This window comes from Clavelina lepadiformis, chromosome 5 (assembly GCF_947623445.1).
Source record: "Clavelina lepadiformis chromosome 5, kaClaLepa1.1, whole genome shotgun sequence".
NCBI classification, from domain to species: domain Eukaryota; kingdom Metazoa; phylum Chordata; class Ascidiacea; order Aplousobranchia; family Clavelinidae; genus Clavelina; species Clavelina lepadiformis.
This window is the reverse complement of record NC_135244.1, coordinates 19588534-19613827: the sequence shown is the minus strand read 5'-3', so window position 1 is coordinate 19613827 and position 25294 is coordinate 19588534. Positions and strand designations below refer to the sequence as shown.

At 38.6% G+C, this 25294-nt stretch overlaps 3 protein-coding genes across 6 annotated transcripts; 1 reads left to right on the top strand and 2 right to left on the bottom strand.

Moving 5' to 3' along the window:
- Positions 1-4278: 4278 nt before the first annotated feature.
- Positions 4279-18152, top strand: LOC143460767 (6-phosphofructo-2-kinase/fructose-2,6-bisphosphatase 1-like). 3 transcript variants are annotated; one of them, XM_076958387.1, is made up of 15 exons: positions 4279-4459; positions 7595-7720; positions 8047-8140; positions 8576-8639; positions 8897-8971; positions 9145-9323; positions 9641-9776; positions 9951-10022; positions 10208-10354; positions 10624-10728; positions 10993-11034; positions 11200-11287; positions 12026-12153; positions 13677-13730; positions 14072-16445. In XM_076958387.1, the coding sequence occupies exons 1-15, from the start codon at positions 4429-4431 to the stop codon at positions 14165-14167; spliced, it is 1437 nt and encodes a 478-aa protein (XP_076814502.1). In that variant the 5' UTR covers positions 4279-4428; the 3' UTR covers positions 14168-16445. The 3 variants fall into 3 exon arrangements, with proteins under 3 accessions (XP_076814502.1, XP_076814500.1, XP_076814501.1); XM_076958385.1 differs by lacking the exons at positions 13677-13730; positions 14072-16445 and adding an exon at positions 16460-18152; XM_076958386.1 differs by lacking the exons at positions 4279-4459; positions 13677-13730; positions 14072-16445 and adding exons at positions 7056-7108; positions 16460-18152.
- Positions 18153-18176: 24 nt separating this feature from the next.
- On the bottom strand, positions 18177-19236 carry LOC143460768 (uncharacterized). The gene is made up of 3 exons (XM_076958388.1): positions 19084-19236; positions 18677-18794; positions 18177-18601 (listed from the first exon to the last, which is right to left on the bottom strand). The coding sequence occupies exons 1-3, from the start codon at positions 19169-19171 to the stop codon at positions 18439-18441; spliced, it is 369 nt and encodes a 122-aa protein (XP_076814503.1). The 5' UTR covers positions 19172-19236; the 3' UTR covers positions 18177-18438.
- A 94-nt stretch (positions 19237-19330) lies between these two features.
- LOC143460766 (uncharacterized) lies at positions 19331-24203 on the bottom strand. 2 transcript variants are annotated; one of them, XM_076958384.1, is made up of 13 exons: positions 24019-24203; positions 23661-23859; positions 23049-23255; positions 22445-22628; positions 22121-22279; positions 21911-22048; positions 21700-21837; positions 21466-21609; positions 21156-21381; positions 20377-20572; positions 20014-20244; positions 19786-19875; positions 19331-19560 (listed from the first exon to the last, which is right to left on the bottom strand). In XM_076958384.1, the coding sequence occupies exons 1-13, from the start codon at positions 24033-24035 to the stop codon at positions 19522-19524; spliced, it is 1968 nt and encodes a 655-aa protein (XP_076814499.1). In that variant the 5' UTR covers positions 24036-24203; the 3' UTR covers positions 19331-19521. The 2 variants fall into 2 exon arrangements, with proteins under 2 accessions (XP_076814499.1, XP_076814498.1); XM_076958383.1 differs by having other exon boundaries at positions 19695-19875; positions 24019-24199.
- Positions 24204-25294: the final 1091 nt, after the last annotated feature.

Here is a 25294-nt window from a genome sequence, read left to right as displayed (position 1 = left end):
GCCTTATTTCTTGAAATAAAAGCTGCACTGGTATGGAATATAAGATGGTGATAAAACCGGTAATTCACCGAAATTAGGCAATCAGCCTCTTCCAAGGATATGCAGAAAAGCTGGTAAGACCGATTGTGGGTAAACTTAGATTAAAAGATTTGTCTGGCTTTAAGGCAATTTCAAGTTGTTTTGAGTGAGCTATGTTTTATTTGGAAAACGTAGTAATGGAAACTGACCTTACGTATAAGCCGTACAAAATGTACCGATTATTAGCGAGTAATTGTATAATATATACATCTAAGATTTGATTTGAAGAAGTACGCTACCATGCCTGATGTGGTAATTCATTCAAGTAGGAACCACTATCAGCGCTGCACTGTCGTTCTAATAGCAGTAGCCTACCCATGAACAAGGCATCAAAATCGTAGTTTTTATCCTCAAAAAAACAAGGCATAAATGATCAGTGATCCTGATTGGTAGTTTTTTATATAATTAAAAAATACCCCATAAAATTAAATGAAAACGCCTGAAACACTTATTAAAGTTATTACTGTAATAAAGATTCCTTGCATGGAACGCTCAACCTCCAAGGGTGTGCCGGTAAATGTTGATTTGATTGGTCCGATCTGTTGCGGTTGAGTAATTACAACTTATTAACCCTGCTTAACTCACACGTCCAAGCATGAAATCTGCACCCATTACAAGGACTGTTTGCGTCACGTTTCAAAAGAAAATATTTGGTTTTCAGTGGTCTTTGCACGCAGTTTTGAAATAATCAGTTCGTACTTGTAGAGTAGGTGAATGCATGAACTTTGATTTATTGCTTATAGGGCATGCCGTTGGCCGCATAATAAGACATACGTAGAGTGAGTAAGCCAGCGTCAAGTTCGTAGAGTGCAGAACGGTGCTTCTGCCCATTGCTCATAACTCGGTCTGTCAGTAAACAAGAGAAAATTTCATCCGAACTAAGCAGTGTTTCCTAATTAAGGAATTCATAGCTGCATTTTTATTTTCTAGTGTTACGCAGAAAACTTCGGTTTGCAACTGAATTCGTTTTCCGAGAAGCCTATATAGCCTGATTGAATCTATTATTGTAGGCCTAATTGAAGCTAATAAATAAGTCTATGCTTTAAATTTCTAAAATAATCGTAGATTAAAGCCAAGTACCATCAGGCTGCAGAGCAGGCTACGGTATGTTGGTGCAAAGTAGCTTGCACACCGGCTCAGTGGCCCACGAATTTGGGTAAAAGTGCTGCGATGTGCAAAATATGGTACTTGGGACTATAACCCTAAAATTCAACCAAAAATTTGACCTAGACCTGACATGGTTTGGGCTAATCTATCTTATCTGTATTCTGATAGGCTATAGAATTCAAAATTTGTGAAAATTTAAAGGTTGGTGCAGGCCAACGAGCAACATAGGGTATCGTACCATTTTCACACCATCTTACCAGTGCGATTGTCTCTACACATCGAAGATCTTGTCAGATTTATGTATTTTGCAGACCGGGCCAAGCATAGTAAAAAAAAACATGAAAATATTTTTTTGTACGTTAGCCTAATTCCAGAATTGTCAATGTACTGTAGATTAATTAATTAATTAATTTAACTTTCAAGGAGTTTTTTATTTGTCTGGTCTACTAACAGTCTGATGCAGACTGCTTGAAGTCAATTTTATATGCGTATGTATGTAAGTGATAGTAATTTAGTTATTTTGATATATATAAATAAGCTGGCTAATGGTACTAGGCCTATATACCTAAGAACAGTAAGAATGTTGGGGAAAAGCCAAGATCGTCAGTGTTCCCAGTCATTTTGAGTAAGAGGCGTCGTCTAAAAGTTATATGATTAGCAATCTATGAGTCTGGAGATTACCAAAACCGCGGGCGTTCATCCGAGCGATTTCGTTTTGTCAGTATTTATTTGTATTAATTAGAGATGTAAAAACTTGAGTCAGATTTTTGGAAAGACTTCTTGACTTTTAGTGCTTAAAAGACTCGACTTGACTCGAGTCCTAAAAGAAATTATTTCAAATCGTTGTTAAATCGGTTTTTATATTTGTGAAAGAATTTATTCAAAAATCACTGCGCTACACATTCTGTTGAATGTGCAAAAGCATCAAAAATGGATAAGATCAGATTTTATGCTTAAAGGCTGTTTACGTTACGAGTATTTAGAAATAAAATTTATTATCAATCTAACTGACTAGAATTGACTTAAGAATGTAAACAATAGTCTTACTTGGACTTGCATTGTTAATGACTTTGACTTGTGTCACGACCATTTAGACTTGTTTCCATCACTGGTATTAATACATACTCCTATGTAATGTTATAATCTTGTTTGACAAACACGTTAATGCGAATTGCCGTTTACTTGATTGTAAGTTTGCCACCTACTTCATGATTGATTGCAGTTTTGACAGCTTGTGCCTAACGTATAACAATCAATATTTCTTCTTCATAGTTTAATAGAACCTTAAAACAAAATATTTTCTTCTCATCATTCCTGTAAAGCTTATTTACAATTTGCAATTAATTTGTGAAAATTGCCCCAAGCAACCTTAGAGTGATCTCAAGTACACATAAGCTTTATATTTACACCATAATCATTCCACTGCACAAGAGATAACAGCAAAAAAAAATTTTTTTGATAATTTCAACAATTTTGGATAAAATTTTGAGTTTGAGACATTGAGTTTTTGAGTTAGTTTGAGTATTATATTGAAATAATTTGGGCACTAGTCAAACAATAAGTTTTTATCCATGACTATTTAGACAGATACATTTGTAAATAATTTAAAATTTGATTAAACATAATTTATAAGTAGTTAGTTAAAGCAAGCCCTGATTTGAGTCATATGTTACAATGTGCAAAATAAAGACATGTCTGTCAAAAGCTTTTACAAAAGAAAGTACCAATAATTTTCATTTTTTTTTTATCATTTAATGTTTCTATTTATTATATAACTTTTATCTGCTGTTATTGTTAGTTTTTTTGTTGCTTAGTGGCTTAGTAGTACATGGAGCATTAATTAGAATTAAAAATAACTATTTCTTACCTTCAACGAATTAATTATTAAGTATAGCCTGTCTATGCGTTATGCGTATACCCTTATTGCTTGATTCGTGAATTGTCATTCAGGTGTTGTAAACAGTATATTATGCACCAGCTGTTAGTAGGTCGTTATATGTTTCACTGTGTCGTGTATGGATACAATTTCCTGTTGAGAACGTTTATAGTACTATGAATTAGCCTATCATGTCTGTCTCTAGCATTGCAAAACAAAAGAGTAGATTTGCATAATTGCTTTGGACAAAAATGCTATTACCGGTTGCTATTCTAAATAAATTCAATTTTCAGCCAACTTATAAGCTCCAACTCAAAGGCAAGACCAAAAACAAGTTAGCCTTAAATCAAATAGTAGTTGTTAGTAAATATACTGGTGAAAGGATTTGTAGAATATGTAGTAGTTAGGCAAAAGTGGCAAAAAAATGCAAATTCATTGTTTAATTATGGCAAGGATGGTGGTTCTTGTTAGGTCACAATGTATAAAATGATAAGGATGACTCAGGTATTTGGATTAAATTTGAATAGAATGTTTCGTGTGACAGACAAGTAAGGAACAATAGTTGTAGCATACTAAAGTGTATAACAGGAACCTATTACATGAACTGAACGCTTAAACTAGCTTGCAGTTGGTGTATTCATACTGGTTGATGTAAATGCTAACCTACAGTTCAGTCTTGGATGCTGACTCTTTAGCCTAGTCCGGTACCGGTAACCGCAGTAAAAACAAAAATGATTCACCAGTTTATGTGTACTCAGAATGTTGATAAGTTTCATTTGGGCTATTTGAATATGTGTATATGAGTGTATAATTTTTGCCATGAAGTGTGCAATTTAGTGAATTTACAATCACTTGGAGAAATTCAAAGAACTGAAGTGCATTTGTAAAACAAATGTGATGGTACAATAAAAAGTAGGAAAGTAGTAATAATTTGGATACACTTAAAGTAAGATAAGATACAATATAAGAAATAATTTTACCAAGTTTTGTTTTAATAAATGGCTTCAAACTAAGCAGTGTGCGTTTTTCCAGTTATAGGTATATATGTTCTTACTATATGGTGACTTAACTTGGTCTTCATTGACTGGAAGTTTGTTATGTTTGTTTTATGTTCATTCAGTTATATGACAGGTCTTTTGTTTTCATCCATTTTTAGTTTGTTTAAAGTGGGTTGATCTGTGAAAAAAGTGTGTTAATCTGCTTGTTTTTACAGATCAGAACTAGGTGCAACCACTCAGTCACTAAATAACTAGGTTTGTAGGTGTCTGTTTGCACTTGTCCAGGTTATCTGTATCGAATACAGATAGAATCAATAACTGTTCAGACTTGAACTTGCTCTTCATCGTTGGAACTTGGAATTATCTTTAATGGCAAATTCAGAAGATCACGCCAGAAAAGGTGGGCTTAGGTCATCAGTATTTTGGTATTTTTATTGAAAAGTATCTTGTGTTAGTTTTGTTAAGTATTTTTAAGGTAATTGACAAATTGACCATAGAATTTAATTCTGCATGCCTTCATCCATTACTTATGAGCATTGTGCAGTGATATTCTATATCTCCTCTTTGTTAACTGTGTACTGCACAAACAGTAAGGCTACAACTATCTGGTTTTAACAACTCTTATGTTTACATCACTGTGTTTTGTCACAGTCCTTGTATTTTACATCTTTTTGATCAGCAAATGAGTTTGTTTTGACATTTGCCAAATGTCATGGGAAAGACAATTTTTGGATGTTAATTGATCTTAATCGTAATATCACTATATATATCATTGTATGATGCAGCCAACGAGTTGCTATTGTGTGTTTTTTGATGCATTTGGTTTTATGGATAAATAATGATTAAGATATCAATGGCCACAATCTTCATTTTTAACTGAAGGCTTCTGGAACAAGTTAAAACAAGAATCATTCTTTCACAACCAACTAACCAAGGGAAAAAGGCAAAAAGGCAACAAAGCCAAAGGGCTTAAACTACAGTGGTGCAGTAACCATAGAAGGTTAGCAAGGCTACCAAACCCAGAAAGCGTTTAGGTTCAGACCAATTAAAAAAGTAATGAACAAGCTATTAACAAATTGCATAAATCACACACGGATATAAAAAGTTAAGCCAAAAGCGTTTCTGAAAACGTAGGGGTGAACTGCGATGAACGAAAAGGAATGGAGACGTAAAAATGCCTATGATGCCTCCTAAAAACGATGTGTGAGCGAAGGGCCATGACCCAATGGTATCTAAGTGAACGTGCATTTATAACGTCACTTATTGCTAGGTTATTGGTAAATTACCCATTGATTAAACGTTTTTGAATATCGCTAGTAGTTAGTATCATAACTCTTTTATGGTTTGTTCTTTCTCACCAATGCTGATATCCAAAAATTAAGAAATTTGTTTTGTCACAAGTAGCATAGTACGTCCTGTAATATACTGATCTCTTGTGTTAACAGATACGCCCTTAACCCACCTACTCCCAAGAAAGTGTTAAAGACAGTACCGACGTCACGTACTTTTGGATCGCCTTATCACGTCCAACCCATAATTTTTCCCAATTGTAATATTTGTCCCATGAGTTACGCCTTCGAATTGTTACAAAATTCCCACACAACTATAGTAGCGTAGGTGGCCAGTGATCTCTTTCACGTGCTTGACTCGGTCACGCGGAGAACGCGTGCTCAACTCGTGGCATTTTCTGGCTCCTATTTTAAAAGGCGCTGGCAGCTTTTACTCTCCATGTAGTACGATCCGTGGTGTTGGGGAAAGAGTGTAGCCGCTGTTTGTTGCTAGTCATAACGCGTGGTTATGAAAACATTTTACTTGAGGACGTTTTGTGCCGTGTCGTTGAAGGTCGATTGGTCGTCTACCAGTCTAATCTAGTTTTAGTAAAAATTCTTCGGTAAGGGTAGAGTGTTTGACATAGGGCAATTTTTAGCGTGGGTGTATTGTGGATTTGCATTACATGAGTGTTATAACGATACCGGTAATCTATTTTAGTTCGTTGGGGTCAAGTCATACGATCTAAAAATGTAAACAGAAAGACTGTGTACCTTAGTATCAGCTTCTAGCGGATCTGTTAGCATTAGTTGCAGAATATCGCACTCAAGGTGATAACTATTTTAATCATATTATCGACCTTCGTTTAGTAAATATTTGATTTGAATTGGACAACGGATGCCTCGATTGTATAGATTTAAATACGGTATGTCTGCACAACGAGCGCTACAACTGTTAATTTGTGCAACGAAATTTTCTTATCGGTTACTTACGCATTTCACTGTATGGGTAAGTAGATCACGCAGCCCTTTGTTGAAAATACGTGGCAAGGTCCGGGAAACTGTAGATTATAGAAAGTCGATCATAACTAGTTGGGGTTTATTAAAGTCAGACTTATAGTTTCGAACATACGATTTTTCCGTTGAATTAGTGACAACCTATGCTTTGAAGTTCAGCAGCATCAAAATGTCGCAAAAGCATACAGCCCGAGGTAGTTTGCTTTTTTGTTTAATACAAGCCAGTCTGTAGTGAAACAGTACGTTTTTCTTTGCCTTATAGCATGTTGGATAGTTGGCCTATTTATGGCCGCTGCCAACAATGGCGACAAGACCTCCAACAGTGTTTGGTGAACTACTCAAATGCCCGCGACAAATAATAGAAACAAAGAATGGAATGCTCTCATTAGTAGAGCGTTTCCCGTCTTTAGCTTAGAGTTTGTAGCGTTCTCAACGAAGAAAGGTTACTGTCGGTCAATTTGAAGAAGGGAGAGAAACCACTAAGAGTCTTTTCAGACGAAAAAAAAATTTGAACATCATAAAACGACCAGTACTGTTGGTTTGACGTATTTATTGCTCAGCCTGGGGCAGGTGTTGTAGCTGCTACTAGTTGTAGAAGTATGAGTACTACGTTTATCTATATAGCTCTATAGATGTAGGAAAGGTGTCTGCTGGTACTGTTAATAAAGGAATGTTGTTTGATGACCTATTTTTACTTTTGTTTGTAGACATTATTTATTTAAAAATTATTTATTTCAAGGAAGTTAAAATGCCTCACCTTATCGGTAAGTGAAACTGTTTTGAGTCATTTGTCGCATTTTTAGGTTTTCCCAGTAGCATAGGGCTGATGATATCATAATTTGACTTCCGTTTGAATAACGCTGCTTACGTGTACGTGCGTAGTAAACTTCACGTTCCATATTACGTAACTATAGAAATGTTGTAATATGGTTAGCTGAATATTTCTCATACCTTGCTAGTTGTATTAGTGTTGTAAATCCGCTTTCTCAAAGACTCGCTGGTAGAATGACAAACAGCATTTTTTTCTTTGGAATACAATCACATTTCATATAGACAACGGTTAATAGTTGAATTATAGAAGTTTGCTTTGCTTTCAAAGGCGTTTGTATCTCAAGACTCAGTTCCTTGGGTGTGATAACAAATGCGCCTTCTTGATGACATCTGTAAGCAGCAGAAGCTGTTGCTGATCAAATATACGGTTTGAATCACAAGCATCTGGGCATGTTTGAATAAATTGATTTTCTTTCTAGGATGTGGACCAAAATTAAGCAATGCACCAACCATTGTTGTCATGGTGGGGTTACCTGCCAGAGGAAAGACGTATATTGCAAAGAAACTTACCAGATATTTCAACTGGGTCGGTCTTAATACAAAAGGTAGGTTTATTACGCACTACGTGGTTTTAAATATTAAACTGACGTTCTGTTATGATAACCAATGAATAAAACAACACCGAACAATGAACACCGTGCGTAGGCTATAATTGTACGTATTAATAGCATTATCACAATGATGTATGTTTAAGGTTTTGAAAGGCTGCGTTGGCACCTAAGGATGACGTAGTATGGTGTTTTTAATGCTTTTTTGACTAAATTGTTTGCGCCTTTTCTCACAATACGTCATAATTTGACCCGTGGACTGGTTTACTTAATTTTTTAGTGCTTTTGTCTACATCTTACGTAACTCTCCTTTTTTCGTCTAGTTTTCAATGTCGGCCAGTACAGGCGAGAGACGGTGCACTTTACGTCACATGACTTCTTCCGCGCAGACAACGAAGAAGCCATGAAAATTCGCAAGTAAATAAAAAAGTATTCGTAAATAATTTCCTCTGTTACGGGAAATGTATACAACCTAGAAACGGTGGAATTTTTACATCACCTATGGGATATTCTGTTTATCTCAATTTGGTCGAAGGTCAAGGTTCAAAGTCCCACTACAGTTATTTTTGCAGACTTTGCATCTATACATCAGTTTATTGTGATACGCGTGTTTCATGGACTGCCAAAAATGCAAATGTCTTTCCTGTTTTACGAACAATAGATAAAGTAGTGATGCAAACTTTGCGCATATTTGCACCATCTTTGTATGGATCGATGAACCGATTGGGAAAATACCCCTCATAACAAAGCAATGACGTCTAAGTGTGATAACCTATTAAACAGTTATAAATTAAGGTAGCGCAATGGCTGCAATCAAACACGAAATGATGTTAAATCTCCTCTTTTTCACAGGCAATGTGCTATGGAGGCGCTAAAGGACGTTTGCAAATGGCTAAAAGGCGACGGAATGATCGCGGTTAGTATGGCGTGCCAGCCAGCCGTACTGTTTGCACAATACAAGTGTTCAACATTTATTTAATATTCGTTGCTATTACATTAATTAACCTTAATCATATTTGCAGTAGAACTTGATTATTTCTATAACGGTCACCGACTGTACTCAAATAGCGAGACCAATATTAAACGTTTGTTGTGCGGGTGCTGCTGTTAACCACCGTGATTTTCCAACCCAGGTAAGTAACCACTCATGTAATTATTGACTTTTCTTCTCAGGTGTACGACGCGACGAACACGACAAGGGCTCGACGAAACGCCATACTTGACTTCGCCGAAGAGCATTGTTTCAGGGTAAGTCGCGTAAAGCTCCAAACCGCCTGTATTTTATATCGACAACATGCTTTGTAACGTGCTAGTATGATAAACCGCATTTGCGTTTGATAGCGTTTCTTCGCACTGTTAGAACGCACATCTCGTGTCAGGTAAAGAAACAAACTGGGACTAGAGAAAATTATACGTCACAGGTTTTCTTCATCGAGTCGATTTGCGACGACCCGGGCGTTGTCGAACAGAACGTGGCTGAGGTTAAAGTGAACGGACCCGACTACAGGGACGTAGAACCGGATGAGGCGATGCATGATTTCAACAAAAGAATCTCCCACTACAAGGACACGTACGAGGCGATCGACCCGGTGCTTGACGAGTACGTGTAATTTTCCACACTATTTTCGCTCGATAACGGTGGTTTCCAGCTGGGAGTCCACGAATAATACTTTTAAACACTCACAAAGAAACCTATTAAGTAACTATTTTGAAGTTGGAGGTCCGCGAGAAAGAAATTATCGCAGCTAGGGCAAGCAGAAAAGGCTGGGAACTACCGTCCTGTAACCTTAATCTTGCTACACAGAATGCGATTATTGTCTATTATTGTTTATCAAAAACTATTATTGTCGTGCGTAATAAAGATCAATGTCAGGCTTTCGGATTCATTCAGTAAAATTGATCGCCTTCGTCCATTAGGGAATTGTCCTACATCAAAGTAGTTGACGTCGGTCGTCGATTCCAGGTCAATAGAGTGGCGGATCACATCCAAAGCCGGATCGTTTACTATCTGATGAATATTCACGTCGCGCCGAGGTCGATATATCTGTGCAGGGTAAGTGTTATGTTGTTTGGTATTGGTGAATAATGCACGCATCATGTTTCAGCTAGTCAAGAGTTGTAAGTGTGTAGTTGTAACTTCGACAGCGGTGTTAGTTTTCTCAATTTGAATACTCGACAGTTTCTAGTAGTCGTACTTTTAACGAATTAATCCGTTTTGTCTGAACAGCACGGAGAAAGCGACATGAACATAAAAGGCAGGATTGGAGGAGATTCTTCATTATCGCCAAATGGAGAGCAGGTAATTGCCTCTTGCATGCCATTGCACCATTATTAGAAATTGCTTTTTAATGGACATTTTATGGCATGTGTGTCAGTGCAATTAAGGTCGATTACGTACTATTTGGTCATATCTGGTACAGTATTATGAAGTACGGCTGCGTTGTTTTAAACATTCGAGATTAATAACAATACGCTTTTGCTCAGTTTTCAATCAAACTGGCCGAATTTATTGAAGGCCAGGATATCAACGACTTGAAAGTTTGGACGAGCGAGTTAAAACGAACTTCGCAAACCGCCGAGCACATCAAAGCACCGGTGGAAAGCTGGAAGGCCCTGAACGAAATCAGCGCTGTAAGTTGCCAGAACTGATCCTTGTTTGCGATTTTCTACGTTAAGATGATCTGACGCTTTAGCTTCGATTTTTCCTCTCACTGCTACCATATTTAAATTAACGCTAAATATAGAATATAAGTCAAACATTGCCAGTTAGATGCAAGGAGGCCAGACCTCTCCCTCCGGCGAAAAAATTCCGTTCAATGTTTGGCGAAACTTTCGAGAAATGCCAAAAGAGATTTTAACAGAAATTCGACGGAATTCTTATCTTACTTGTAATTTTCCAGGGAGTGTGCGAAGGTATGACGTACGCCGAAATTCAGGAGAACTTCTCAGACGAATTCGCTTTGCGGGACCAGGACAAGTACCACTACAGATATCCAATGGGAGAAGTAAGTGTTACTGAATCTATTTGCTTCACCAACGCGTTAACCTTTCATAATTCTAAAGCAGAAAGTTAACATTTTCTTGTCTTTTCTACGTCCTGTTGTTTTGTAGTTGCATGACGTCATAATCGCTTTTTAAACGACAATACGCGTTGGTGTTTCGCGTAGCTACCGACGTGAAACGACTCTATTAAAGCGTTCATATAATTTAAACAGCCTTTTTTAGATCAATATCTTGTTGTAATAATTAACAATTTACTTTACTTACAGTCGTATCATGATCTCGTCACAAGATTGGAGCCAGTTATAATGGTATGTTATGTGGAAGTACATTAAAGAATTTCAACGCCATTACTTAATGCTTTTGCATTAAACGAACTGCCTTAATGTATGATTGAACGATGTTGGTTGAAAATGTAATTCAAGCATTTGCCGATAATGACATCTCTTAGACGTCACGTTCTTTTTGCGTGACAGGAATTGGAACGTTCCGAAAATGTCCTCGTTATATGCCACCAGGCCGTCATGCGATGCATCCTAGCCTACTATTTCAACGAGACATCAGGTAGGTTGTCTGGTTCAAATTTGCAAGAAGCCGAACACGGAATATAACCGAATCCAGCGCCAAATTCGTTAATATTTGAATCGATTCGGTATAAATTGGAACCTACATGTACTTTTAATCCTCCATGGCTATTTTCCATTCATGGCATCCGTCGGGGTCTAACCTCCAGAGAGCATTAACTACGTCATTACTGCACACGCGCTTGGTGCCTGTCTAACTGCAGAATCCAGCAGATTTCCTGCAGTGAGTTGCGTGCTAAGGTTGGAAGCTTGACCTTTTGATGCTAATCTGCAGCAACGCTTAAAAGCAATCGTGTATTGACTTCGTTCTTAGTAATTACGGTCGAAAGGATTTTGCATTATTTATGCACTTTTCATTCATTGATGTCACTCAATCGTATTTGCAGCGTTTAAGACCATTGAATAACCATTAAGTACCGATTGGTTAATCTGGAATTAAATTAATCACTAGTTGCGTAACACTTCGCTGAAACCCATTTTATCTTTTAAGGAGGATTTTCATGTACTGTATTTCATTTTTTATGGGAATGTATCGACGTTATTAAAACATGATTATCAAGCGCTTTTAAAGGTATTAGTTATTCTGTATTTTGCAACGATCGAAACTTCGTAAAAATTCGAGCAAAATAAAAATTAAACATCAAATATCTTTGACGTCAGACGCGCTGTTTTACTGCTCCAGCATTTGCAATTCTTAACAGCAAAGCTTTTTCGTTAGATTCCCTCCCCTATATTCGTTGCCCTCTTCACACGGTCGTGAAACTGACTCCAGTCGCATATGGATGCAAAGTGGAAAGTTACCCACTGGGAGTGCAAGCCGTCGACACGCATCGGCCCAAACCCGAGGTAGGTGAACTCTTTAGCAAACATTTGGCAAGAACCAGCTTGTTGAGTGGGCGCTAGTTGTGTATTTTTAGGCTCAATACATTCACGTTCTGACACGCGCGTTGTTAAGATGTCGTTGTTGTTGTTGTTGTTGTTGTTGTTGTTGTTGAGAATCACTTTAAATGTTTCAATCAGGCAAAGGTGCTTGGTATGAGTGACTGTGTATCTAATTTGAACAGCCTGTCAATCCATTCATTTTCCTAATAATTTTGATGGACTTTGTTCTATTTTTAAGCCCATTACTGTGGCAGCTGTGTCAAGCCCAGTTGGTTATCAGCCGGTACCTATTGAAAAGTAGCCGTTATTAAGTATTTTACAATGAACACATAAAGCGCAGTCGGCAACCGCAGCTAAATAATTCTATTTCAAGTAATTATTGGAAGTTAATAAACGTTAAATTACTTACAAATGCATAGTAAATTGGGAGAATCGAAAGGAGTTAGATAATCGGTTTACAAGTCAGCACCACATAAATGGTCACAACTTTTTCTCCCTATTTGATATCGGAATACTGTCGTAGTTTGGCTTTCACAGTTATATGACATATATATTGGATTTGAGCAAACAGGAAATTGTGCAACAAAGACCGTTGATTTTTGTTACGTGCTTTTTGTCGGTTTCCTTTAAAACTTCAAGACAGCAGTACATTAGCAGTACAAGTGGCCCATGTACCTGCATACTCCACGCTGGCATGACCCCTACCAGCACTGGCTTTAACGTTGTTTTTTACCACTTATACGTTCTTTGCGATCGGTTGTTTTGTGTAATTGCTAACACCGTGCAAGAATTTATATGATTTCTATTTCCACACAAAGGAAGATAAACAACCGCGCGAAACCAGTCAGACCGATCGGCATTGTGACATATGCCAGTTGTCAATTGGTCTGCCAGATGAGTCTGAGCCATTTGACGCCAAGCCACGAATCCTAATCGCCAGTACGTCGCAACTGTCTCGGTTAATGTCGAAACGGTCGGACGTGGCAAGGGCAGCGTTGCAGGACAACCGACTGATCTTGCAACCAGGGGACGTATCATCGGTGCATTCCCTTGTGTCGTTTTCCAGCCATTTTGTACGACCTTCAACCGCTGTTACATACAGCCAGGTTACAGCAGAGGAAGAAGGCACAGACAGGCCAAGCACAGAATAATAAAGATGCGCAGGTTCACAGCAAATGTTTGTTAGATTATTCAGATCGCCTGCAGTTAGGTGTAGTTTGGTTTGAAATTGTTTTAAAGTTGAGCAGCAGAAGGTACCTCGCTATCAAAACCAGCTGCAAAATCGCTTAAAACGGCCTCGCCATAGAACGTTCAGTTTAACATGGACTAGTAAGGCAATGGGCACAAACCTCCCACTCATAAAACATTGGCTTATCCTGTCCATGTTTTGCTGAAAGTTTTCTTTCATTAATGAAAACGCGTGCAAAATATTGTGCCCAGTGTCTTTATGCTACCCATGTTTAACTGCATGTTCTCACTTGTTGCAGGCGCCGTCAAGCCAAGGTGATCTGAACGGCTTTTCTTCGCCCACGCAATGCGAGGTGAGTGACTATGATACAGTGGATATTAAATCGTCGTAAACGTAGATCGTATTTGATCATCACATGACATGCTGAAGCATCTCCATTACTCTCACATAAGTTAGCTAGAGCTTTTTTCTTTGCTTGTTTCGAAAGGTAGTAGTTAAAACCTATAGGCCTTCTAAATTAACATCATATTAACAGTATCTTTTGTACTTTCAGTAGTCACTGCAAAATCACCTCTGTTGCTTACTATAGGCTAGGTTACCCAGTTACAACTTGTTTCTTGCAACTGGGGAACACAAACGTTAAGTGTAAGATAAATAAAATTTGCCAACAGATAGTTTATTCTTATTGTTCAGACTTGCAGCCGTGAAGCACATCGTGATGATGCCATGATTCAGAATGGTTTTGTCAGTTGCAAGAAAGATAAGCTTTTTGCCGCGACCATTTTTTAAAGCAATGAACTGATTGTGTTGTTTTTCTATGAACGAGCAAATTTCCTTTGTTTTCTAACTGCCTATTTATTACACTAATTTCAGTGTTTGGTATTGTTTGTGCTGATACTAATGTTGGCTATTATCTTGTGTATTCTATTTATTTTCTTCGCTGTGCTTTGCGTTTGTTTTGGAGGTATTTTAGATTGCCTACTGAGCTTTCTAACATTTTCCGGTATTTATTATTCGTACCTTGCGAGTGGTGGTCTAGGCAACATATCTTATGTCAAGTTAAAGTAATCCATTTTGTAAATAATTCTAGATTTTGGTAGACCCCTGTACTATATGTTACCTGTCAACCCGAGCATTGGTAAAATAATATTTCTCTCCGACATGCTGTAAACGTATCTGTTATGGTCAGCGTTAGGTAAACTGAAATGTACTATACATTTTAAGTTGGGCCACACTAATTTTCAGAATGTTTCAAAGTAAGAATTTATATAATATCTTACTTCATATTTTGATTTTGCATTCATCCGGCGATATCTATTGATTGGTTATAACATGAACAGTAGTCCATTTTCTGGTTCAATGTATTTCTTGTTTTGAGTTTAGTTAATTTATGTTTTAAACGATACCAATTTACCACCTAAATTTAAACTGTGAATCGTCGGTTATATACATGTTATGAATCTTAAAGACTGAAATTCGATCCTTCATAATTCCTTACTTTAAGCCATCCTGGTAAAATTAGTATTACCCAGTCTATCCGTAACAGTTTCACGTGGTTTGAAGCTTTCCAAACTGCCTCAGTTCGTTTAACAGTGTTTGTAGTGTTTCTGGGATCGCAATGTTTCAGTTGTGTTTGTAAACACTGTGACCACTTCGCCAACCGAATTCAGTATTTGGAGGCACGTCACATCTAGGCAATTCTGATCTACTTTCATCTGCTGTAAACTCTATGCACTACCGTGATATTCTACCCGCACCATGAAAACTTAAGCTGAAGTATTCTCTCCTGTCATGCTTTTGGTTATAAAAGCCCAAAAGCTTGCTCGATAACTTATTTATTTATTGGGCCTCCACCAGTACAGCGGTGTTGCGTCATGTTGTTGATGTTTTCATTCTTTTTCACTGCTTGAACGTGATTTCTTGATCTTTGTTACTACCGGTCGATGTGCTATAAAATTGTACATACCGTGTGAACGTTTCCGAATTGTCTATGAGCGTATCGTGTGTGATTAGTTGCATTTCATATCAGATTTACCGTAATTACTTACTGAAGGATTCGTCACGAACTGTGGTAACTGTTAGCACATACCTTACTTATGTAAATTATTATCGGCGATGATTTGTATTTATTGTGGAAAAATTACTTTCACTGTTTGTGTTGGAATAAACGTTAGTTTTCAGAAAATTTATTGTTTTACCTTGCATTGGCAACATATAAGCGAGGCCGGGCACGAAAACTCTCCTTTTTTAGGAGCGATGCTCTTTTTCTAATGGAAGTGGATCCACACGCGCGCTCTTTTTAGGAGATATCCGCTCGTCGCTCTTTTGCACGAACAACGTTGCAAACGCACAAACATAAGCGGAGCGAAAGGGGCCATGGCCCTCCCCCCCAACTTTTTGTGTATCTATAGGCTTCAACATGAGGTGGCGGTGTCTTAAAACAAACACTTTGTAGTTCACTTGAACTCATGAAATATTTGCCCCCTCCCATTTTTTTTCTGGCTACGCCACTGCGCACAAAATGGGTTCAAATGATTGGATGAAAAGAATCAAGAATTGAACTGCTTAAAAGTATAATTTTATGTAGTGAATAAAAAAATATTGCTTTGAAACTAATTGTACGCACAAATTTCGCTTCGCAAAGTTAATGGCGAAAAAATAAACAATACGGTCTCCCATTGTTGAAGTTAGGTTAGGAGAAGATTCGTGGTAAATTAATTTCTGTTGTTCACTATTAAAGTGAAGTTAGATTTTGGCGAGAAGATGGAATTAATTTAGGTTTGCTACAAAGTGATAACATTGGAATTAGGGAGTCGCAAAGATGGCTTCAAACGGTCACAGTTTTCCGATCAAACAGTGACAGCCTACAGGTAATGGTCAAAATTGCTAAACCAGAGGTTCAAGTGTAGAAAATTACATAAATACAAGTGGACAAACCTGTTTTCGAACATCTTATTATATTTTTTCTGCGAACGTAAGATGACTTTAACTATTTTAGAATGTTCTAATGCCTTGCAAATTTTTACACTAAACATTTTCACTCGAAGGAATTTTGAATCTAGTGAAAATTTCCTTTTGCAGGTCGTATCACCAGGTCGAAATCCAGATGAAGCTCTTTCGACGGCTCCAGATTACCCGGTTGCATCCCCCATCGTTACCGTTAATCCTAATCCGGTTCCTGCCATAGAAGAGCCGAAGGAGGAGTGTCCGATGCTGACCGAAAGCTCACGGAAGAGAACCTTCAGCTTCCCAGGATCACACGTTCCTCTTCACTACTCCAAGCACCTGGTCTATCACGATCAGTCGGACATGAACGCGGCTCGACTGAGAGCAAGAATTCGGCATCGCTCCGACAACGCGGACGATCTTGCAAAGCTCACAGAGTTGGATGGAAGCGGAGACATTCGCCGCGGGAGGAGCATGCCGCTCTTCAAGGGAATCGAAGAGGAGCTCACTCCTCTCGTGTCCAGCGATGAGGAAAACGCAAGCGATAGTGATAAGAAAGACTCCACATCGAACAAAGTGTCCTTCGGATGCGGGCATGCTGATGATGATTTCACCGGGCTGGAAGATGAACCCCCTATCGCTCTTCAATAACTTCCATGTGAAGTACCCGGTGTCAGACCAGTTACCCTTGATCTGGTATAGTACATCTGCGTAGCAGTATTGCACTGTTATGTGCATTTTGAAATCACCATCACGTGTTAAGGAATTCAGTGGAGTAAAGAAGATAACAGAGTTTTTTCTGCCACACCATCACACCGTTAAGCTGTTGTTCCTGCACCATATGTTTTTGTTTTGCGTTCTTCACGTATTATTGCGATTGTTGGACGTGGTTTCATATGTAATATTGAGGTTGATCTTGTTGTTGGCGAAAAGCTATTAGAATAATTTAAATTACTTCGTAGGTTTGAGGCAAATACTCGTTCTGCCTTTAAGCTGTGCAAATTCTTACAAACCTGTCTAGGTACGATCGTTTGTATAGGTTTGTCTAAGTAACACACAATCTCACTGCTTCTTTACTTTTTTTTGCTTACAAATTTTGATTTGCTACTTTTTGCCAATTTATTTCTTTGTATCATTTAAATACCTTGTCCGTTAAGTGTTTGTATGAAAACCATTATTTTTGTCAAGCTTTGTCGCCCGGTATTTTTTCGCCCATTCCAATTAGTTCAAATGTTCCTACTTTAGCGCATTGGCGAAGGTCCCATAAGGTCTCACATCACGTTGCGCACCAAGTATAAGAAATCTGTCGATGTCGGCAGAAATTGGTTGGAATGTGACCGGTTTGTGTGAGCTCGCTAGCACAACAATTGATAAAGTGCTGGACCTACTGTATGTTACAAGTTTATATCAAATTATAATTATGCTCGTACGTTCCGGTTCTGCTTGTCTCGTTAAAATTAGTAACATTTCTATGGATTTCTACCTCCAAGTTATTTTTTCAAAAACAGAACTGAATAGATTTTGGTTGGTTCAAGCGGACAAGTTTCGTGAAAGTTGACCTGATGTTTGACTGCTTTGTTAAACGTTTTCTTCTCAAGACGGAGTCCACGAATAGTGCGCGTTTCCTTCTTTTAACAGCAACTTAACTTTACGTTGTTCAAGCGTTCGTTTTTATGCACTTGATGTTGATGTTAATTTATTAAGTTAAGACCACGTAGCGCAATACGATTTTTTCTTTTTTTTGAACATTTCGTCCTAGGCATGCACGTGATCCTTATTAAGACTATTGTTATTCGCTCTTGAACCTAATAAACATGCATTCACTGATTGCTCTCTTTCTCTATGTAAGATCCATTGTTTATTACGAAATAGACAAGCGACCAAGCAAAGTCCAATGACGTAGAAGTGGCCAATGTAATGAATCGGAGAAAGAGTGATATGCAGGGCAATAAAACAAGGACACATATAAGCTACTAAAACATTAGGTTTCGCTTTATATATACACGGACTAGAAATGTTTGTGCCTGCGAAGTAGTTCACGAATCACCATAACTGTATACACTTGGTGGCGGTATGACACAAGTTTGCTACAACATAAAAATAACCGCAATTTTCTACGGCATGTTATCTTTGTCGCTGACCCAAGTCAGGTAGGAATAACTTGTATAAGCGAGAACCTTACACAGTTGGTACTGGTTTTCCACACGCACCACTTCGTACTTGCAGTCGTTGCGTTGAACCTCGCAGTTTCCAAGCCAGCTCGTGGGTCTGGGATGCCTTGCAGCCCCCAAAGAACACAATTTGCTGTGAGCGTTTTGGGTCGGTTTGAGTGTAAAACTATGCAATACTCACGTTTCACATTCTTTCCATAGCGACCCGTCTTTCTCAGTGCATGTACACTTTAAGCAACCTTCCCGGAAGCCTTCTGACCAACGATATCCTTCCACCGCCTTTGCCCAGTTACACCTGCCTAAAATCTGCACGTCACTATAGGCATAGAGTTGCGTGTTCCACAATAAAGATTACGTTTTGGTATGAGAGTTACAAAACTCAAAAACAGTACCAATAAAAAATATTCAGTGGACTTGGTGAGTTGTAAATTCAGGCAATACGGTATACTGTAAAAAATCAAATAAAGCAAATAGAAAATGTGTGACCATCGGAACTTTCGCGAAGGCCAGCTCGACGATGAAGATCATCTATATAATGTAATGACGTAATAACCATATAATGATTAACATTGAAGTATTTTCCCGTACCTGAATGGAGTGGACGATAGTCAAACACACCTCGTCCGGTCACAACAGTCGCAATCAGCAGCAGCAGCAGGAAAGCCTGTTTTTCCATTTCATACGCCTTGTTGTAAACGCAGCTAGTGCTTGATAGCAAGCTCTAAGCTGTCGTCCTATATATAACCTCGCTTCCATTTACACCCAGTTGCTAACATGCATTAACCTATCACTGTTAGGTCAACCTCATCAGAACTTTCTATAAATCAGTGCTCAGATTAAACTGCATGGCTTGTAATGAACCTCATATGTTGACGCTTTAAACTAAAAAAGCACAAAAACGAAGTGAGAAAATCAAAAAACTCATGAAAACGATCTCGAATGAAAATTATAAGGATGTTCATCAGCGCAATCTCTTGACTAACGTATAAATTGCAAATCCAACCATCAACACGAGCAAAAGAATGATCAATACAGCGAGTGGAGGCCACCATGGTAACTTGTCGCCTGTGACAAAAAAATAGACATGTAAAACAATTTGTTAGCTAGGTTCACTCCATATAATGAAATTTTCGCTTTACAAAGTTGAAAATTATTTTCAACCGGTTGTTTCATAGAAGTAAAATTCTGTGCGGCCTCACGTGATCTGTTGTTGTCGGGATGTTCAGGACTCGCTGGAAAAACTCGCACGACTTTCTCAGGGGCATTTGGTAGAACAAATATCGGGCCCACCTTAGTTTCTTCCACCGAATAAGAGCGTCGCCGCCTTTCGGCTATTGCATTTGTCGCGTTATGCTGAAATCCATGCCCATCGTTGCAACGCTATGGAAAACAAATACGATTAATTAGCTTATACGCGATGAGACAAACACGAGATCGTACGGGTGTCGTTAGTAGTCTAGCAGGCTACATTTAACGCATTAATATCGATTAACCAAGAAGCACAAGGATTAGGCTTACTTTAACATAACTTCGTGGAACCACTTTCAACTGAGCGTAGATGTAAAAAACTCGGCAATTTTTTGGCCGTGGCGTTTGAAAGGACAAGCAAACCGTATTGCTAAGCTCGTTTACTCCGATGTTAGTTGGTAGAACTAGAGTCCTGCATCCTTCTTCAACAAGTAACATTTGCATTACGTCATCTTTCGCCCCACATGACAACCAGGCTCTTTCTAATATGGCGATGCTTAGCTGAAGTGAAAAAAACCAGCATGGGTTATTGAAATCTAGGAGATAGTTGACAAGTAAAACCAGTTAATCGTTTTCGGAGACTTTTCGTGGTAACATATTGTTGACATTTACAGAAAATAGCTCATTGCTAACCTTGGAAGAACTTCCGTCTTTCCCTCTGAGAACCCTTAACTTGACGTGGATCATTTCACCAACTGTGTAACTTGCTTTTTCGCGCACGAGGTATTCAGCTGGACAAGACGTTGTACAACTCCGCTCCACTTTGCAAAGCTGTACGTCGGTGTCGTAAACGCCCTGTTTGGTGACGTGAAGGTGGTTTTCAAAGAGACTGGTAAACAAAGTTCATTATGACGACATTGCAAAAAGACTAATTGTAAAATGCGTTTTTGCAGAAGGGTCATAATTGTCATCATTTTAATCAGTTCCACAGTAACCTGTTATTTCTTTCCTGTTGAGAAACGATAAAAAGCTTTAAACTTACAAGCTTATCTATCATTTCCCGGAAGAGAAAATTTAAGGAAGTTTAAACGATTAACGCCTTTTTGGTTCACCTTGCATATTTCTATTTTAAGTAGAAACCATTGAAATATATGGGAGTTTACAGTCTAAAGCAGGGGTTCCCAACCTTTTTTGCTGCTCGTACCCCTTTATCAGGTCAGAGCCTTCTTGTATCCCGAAAAAATTCTGATGGAATTTTTCATATATATATTGCTAAATTAAATTGCTTTTATAGCTCAATTAAACGTTAATTCGGTATTTCACACAAAAATGCAAAAATCATAATTTGCGGCGCAAGGATCTTCGTACCCCTTGCTGTTCAATCTCGTACCCCCAGTTGGGAACCCCTGGTCTAAAGCATACAACACTTTTCAGTGCACAATTTTAAGTCGATTTGCCCTGCATATACCCACCTGGACCGAAGAGAGGTCACTAGCTGATAATCTTCCTCATATCTGCAAGCAAAGCTAACAACAGGCACGGGCATGCTGAGACCACCGGACAATTCACGACCAATCCACACTCGATTGGACACCACAATGTCCCCTGTGTCGTCACTGTCGACTGCCATTTCAGTTGAACAAGATTGGAATGGGAGAGATATTGAAAGGACATGTTCTCCTTGCGACGTTTCGCGAGCTTTAACGTATCACAAAAGCTGGAATTGTTTTTAAAACAAAGCAATTTATCCGGGAAAAACGGTAAGAGTGATATTTTCCTGACCTTTGCACTCTGACGGAACAGGGTCGTTTCCGTCTGGCGATAAATAGACGAAGCTGTTATCGATGCCTTGTGAGAAATCTTCGACAAAATCTCTCGATACAGCGACAACAATCATGTCGTTTTGGCAATCCACCTCGGGACCACCTGGAAAATATCTACCGTTAAATAAGTTCATAATTTCGCGGGGTGATGCGGATAGTAGAAATTGATCGCGTAACTTAAGGTCGATCTTACGTATTGAACAGTTTTTCCCAAGATACCCTCCGGGACTCCGGCAAAAGTACCCGAGTTCGTGTTGGCAGGACGGAATGCAATTACAGTCGCCGACGCATGGATTAGGCTGGCATACTGTTTGGTCATTCTCGGGGTAGTCTTGAAAAATATATCAAATGTCAGCTTGATTATAAGTGCTTGGCAATGACTGTCATATTGCGATATAACTTACCACATTTTTCACAATGAAATCCGTAGCAGAAGTTCCCGCAAACGCACTTATACGAACTATCACGCGGTCCATCAATGCAAGTGCCGCCATTCCGACATATTTCACTATTGGCATCGCAAAAAGAATTTGACAAAATGTCTGCTCAAGAAATATAATGTCATTTCGTGTCGAGGCAATTTCTAAAATGAAAACATTTTATCAGCTACTTGCCTTCGCATTCCGAACCAGTGAATTCGTCAGAGCATGTGCAGGTGTAGCCTCCATTTCCTTGAAGACATTTCCCACGACCGTTGCACGGGTCAGGGTAGCAAAAGTCACAGCTTAGCTTTGCGGTTAATCGGTCGGCCAAGGAAGTGCTTATGTAGGCATCTGTACAAGGTAAATGCATTAAGGTCATGACAGTCATGTGGATTGCAAAACCCATGAAACAACCTTCCTGTACAGGACCTTCATAATTGTCATTGCCCTTAAACTAAATACACAAAAAAACGTTTCTGTACAGAATTCACTACGACATATAGCATTGACTATAACCTCCTTTTTTTGAAAGCGGTCCCGCTGAAGTTGATGAAGTTCTGGTTTCGTATATTGAAGCAACTTCGTCACACTTGGTCACACATACGACGTGTATGTCGATTTTGGAAACGTTCAGGGCGACATTGATTAAATCAAGCTGAGGTTGTGGAATGACGGGAGAGTCGGCCATCACGACAAGCATCTGAATCGACGTATGCACCAGTTACAGCTTTACGGTTAACTACAGGTGCGAGGTTAACCTCATGATTAATGACACTTCGTGTGATTTCCTTGTCTTAATCTTTATTTATTGATTTATTATTATACAAGTTATTCAATTACTTATGGGATACGTTGCCTAAGATTACACTAATTTAAACCTTTTCAGTGTTTTGGCTTTAGATATTGATCGATGCATTGAAGCAAAATGGGTTGGGATCCCACTAAATCACTAAGCATGTGCCGTAATTCTTTGTTAGGCATATGTTGCAATAAACAACCGATTCCAAAATGGCAACGGAAAGCGGACAGTACTTACAAGCACGTAGCATCATGTATCGTAAACTAGGATAAAAATTTTTTTAATTATAGAACTACAGACATCATATATTACTATCCTTACCTTTTGAACATCTGGGTTATTGGTTCTTGCCCCGAACTTCGGGGTCCAGAAATGCACAATCGCAAAGATCACAGCATCAGCAGTGTCGTTTCCTCCCAGTGAACTTACTTCAAAACGGTAGACTTCATCTTGAAATTCAGCTTCATTACGAAGTCGGTTGAAATCGAAAATTACTCGGGGTCCTTGAGAGTACTGCATTAATGCTACCTGAAAGATAGAATTTATTGCATAATGGGATAATATATGGAAGATGATGCACGTCACCGTATTGTTTATTGTTAATTTTCGTCATTGACTGTGGGGAGCGAAAAGTATGGCGCTAATCTCGTGGTAGGTTGGTCAAATAAGAAATACATTCACTATAGTAATCAATGACCGGGAAGAAGCGCCAAAGACCTGAGGGCATAAAACGTGCAAGATATGAAGTACAGCGGTGCTACAACGATGGAAGGTTAGCGCGGCCACCAAACCAAGATCACCGTAACGATCTTTAAAAGGCCGATAAAAAGTATTTACTGTAACATTGTGAAAAAACATGCAAGAATACAAGGTTATTATTTTAATCTCTCATCACATCGTGATAGAATTAAGAAACGAAGCCGATTATGTTACCTTGGTGTGATCGGGGTCTATAAGGAATCTTTCAAATGTAAGCAGAATGAACGTTTTCATGTCGTCAATAACCTCCGGGTCACGAGCGTCAGAAAGCTGAACAAGAATGGCAACATCTGTTGGCCGAGTCACCGTACAATCGTGAGTCGCAGTATTTGCCAAAGTTGGTCGGACGCTCCCAACAAACCAAAGAAAAAAACTGAAATATAAACAGACCTTTGAAAAAGATGTTAAAAACAAAAGACCAAGCCTTGGATCCGAAATAACCCTACCAGCATACACCAATGCATACAATAACATATGTTTGTTTAACTTGTGTATTATAATTATAACAGTAATATATCAGCCTAACACTTACAACAAAACAGGATCCATCACAAAATTTAACAAAAAATGAACTGTTAGTTTAACATAAGAAGTTCTGTTCTAATGTTCGCGTTTGACGACAGCAGGTTAACAGGTAAAAATCAAGGCGAGGCAAATTTTGGAAAGCGCAAAATTAATTAAGTGGAATGGAGTACTTCGGGCAGAATTAGCAGTTGTGGCATTCTATGCCACGTCCGCTATGACGTGACCGTTTCGTGCCAGGGTTGCCGGTGATTTTGTTTGGATTTGTTTTCCAGTAAGCACCAACCCGAACCTCCTACGTTGAGGCGTGAAATTTTTTGGAATGTTAACAACCGCGTTTGATTAAGTGCGTCACATTGGCATGTTGTTTTCCATGTTGGTTCTTTTCTCAAATGTGACTGTTTGTACGACGCTTCTTTCAAAGGTTTACAGAATTTATGATGTCTGTAGGAACTATCCAAAGGTTGTTATTGTCGTCTCTTCAAAGCCGAAGCAGTTTGCGAATTCCACAAGCGACCCTGTTCCAATGTATGACACATTTTAACAAGTTTAAATGATATAACTTATCTAGCAAAATCTTAGTAGGCCTATCAGTTATGGACAAAACGTTTCGATGAATAAGACAAGAGTTAAAGAAGGGAGTAAATTTGTTTGCCTAGTATCGACAATTTCAAGATTGTTTCCTCGATTTTTCGTTCAAGTATTACACGCGTGCCCTCGTTAAGCGGATGAATGACATAAAGTTGCGATAAGTCAGCAACGGACAAAGGCGAGAAGACGTTCAAGTCTTTTTGATAGAACACTTGTACGTCATATCATTTTCCTCTTCACTTGTCCAAGTGCGTTGATATGTGAGTTTAATTACGTCAACAAACCATGAAAAGTCACTTTGACGCGCTTTGGCGTTTGGAAAGCTTTTCTGTATTGGGCCCATTCTTCCCTACTTCCATTTTGCTTCATTGTTATACCTGCCGTCTTACTAGAAACGCGCTGATGCGGCTGAATATGTGCACAAATATTGACACAACTCGTAATCCAAGTTATTCTTTTCGTGTTGGCTTCGAGATTACAAAGTTTTTAACGTCGGAAACGTATCAAGACAAATTAACCGATACGTTTTAAATATACTAAAACGATATAAAGGTATCTTACAAGGTCACGTCTGGCACAGTTCGTTTAAAAATAGATTTATAAGGAAAGCATAAAAAAGATATCTATGGTATGTGCTTACTTCAGCTGATAATACTTGCAGATGTGGCGGTGATTACTGGGCCAAGAGAACGTAG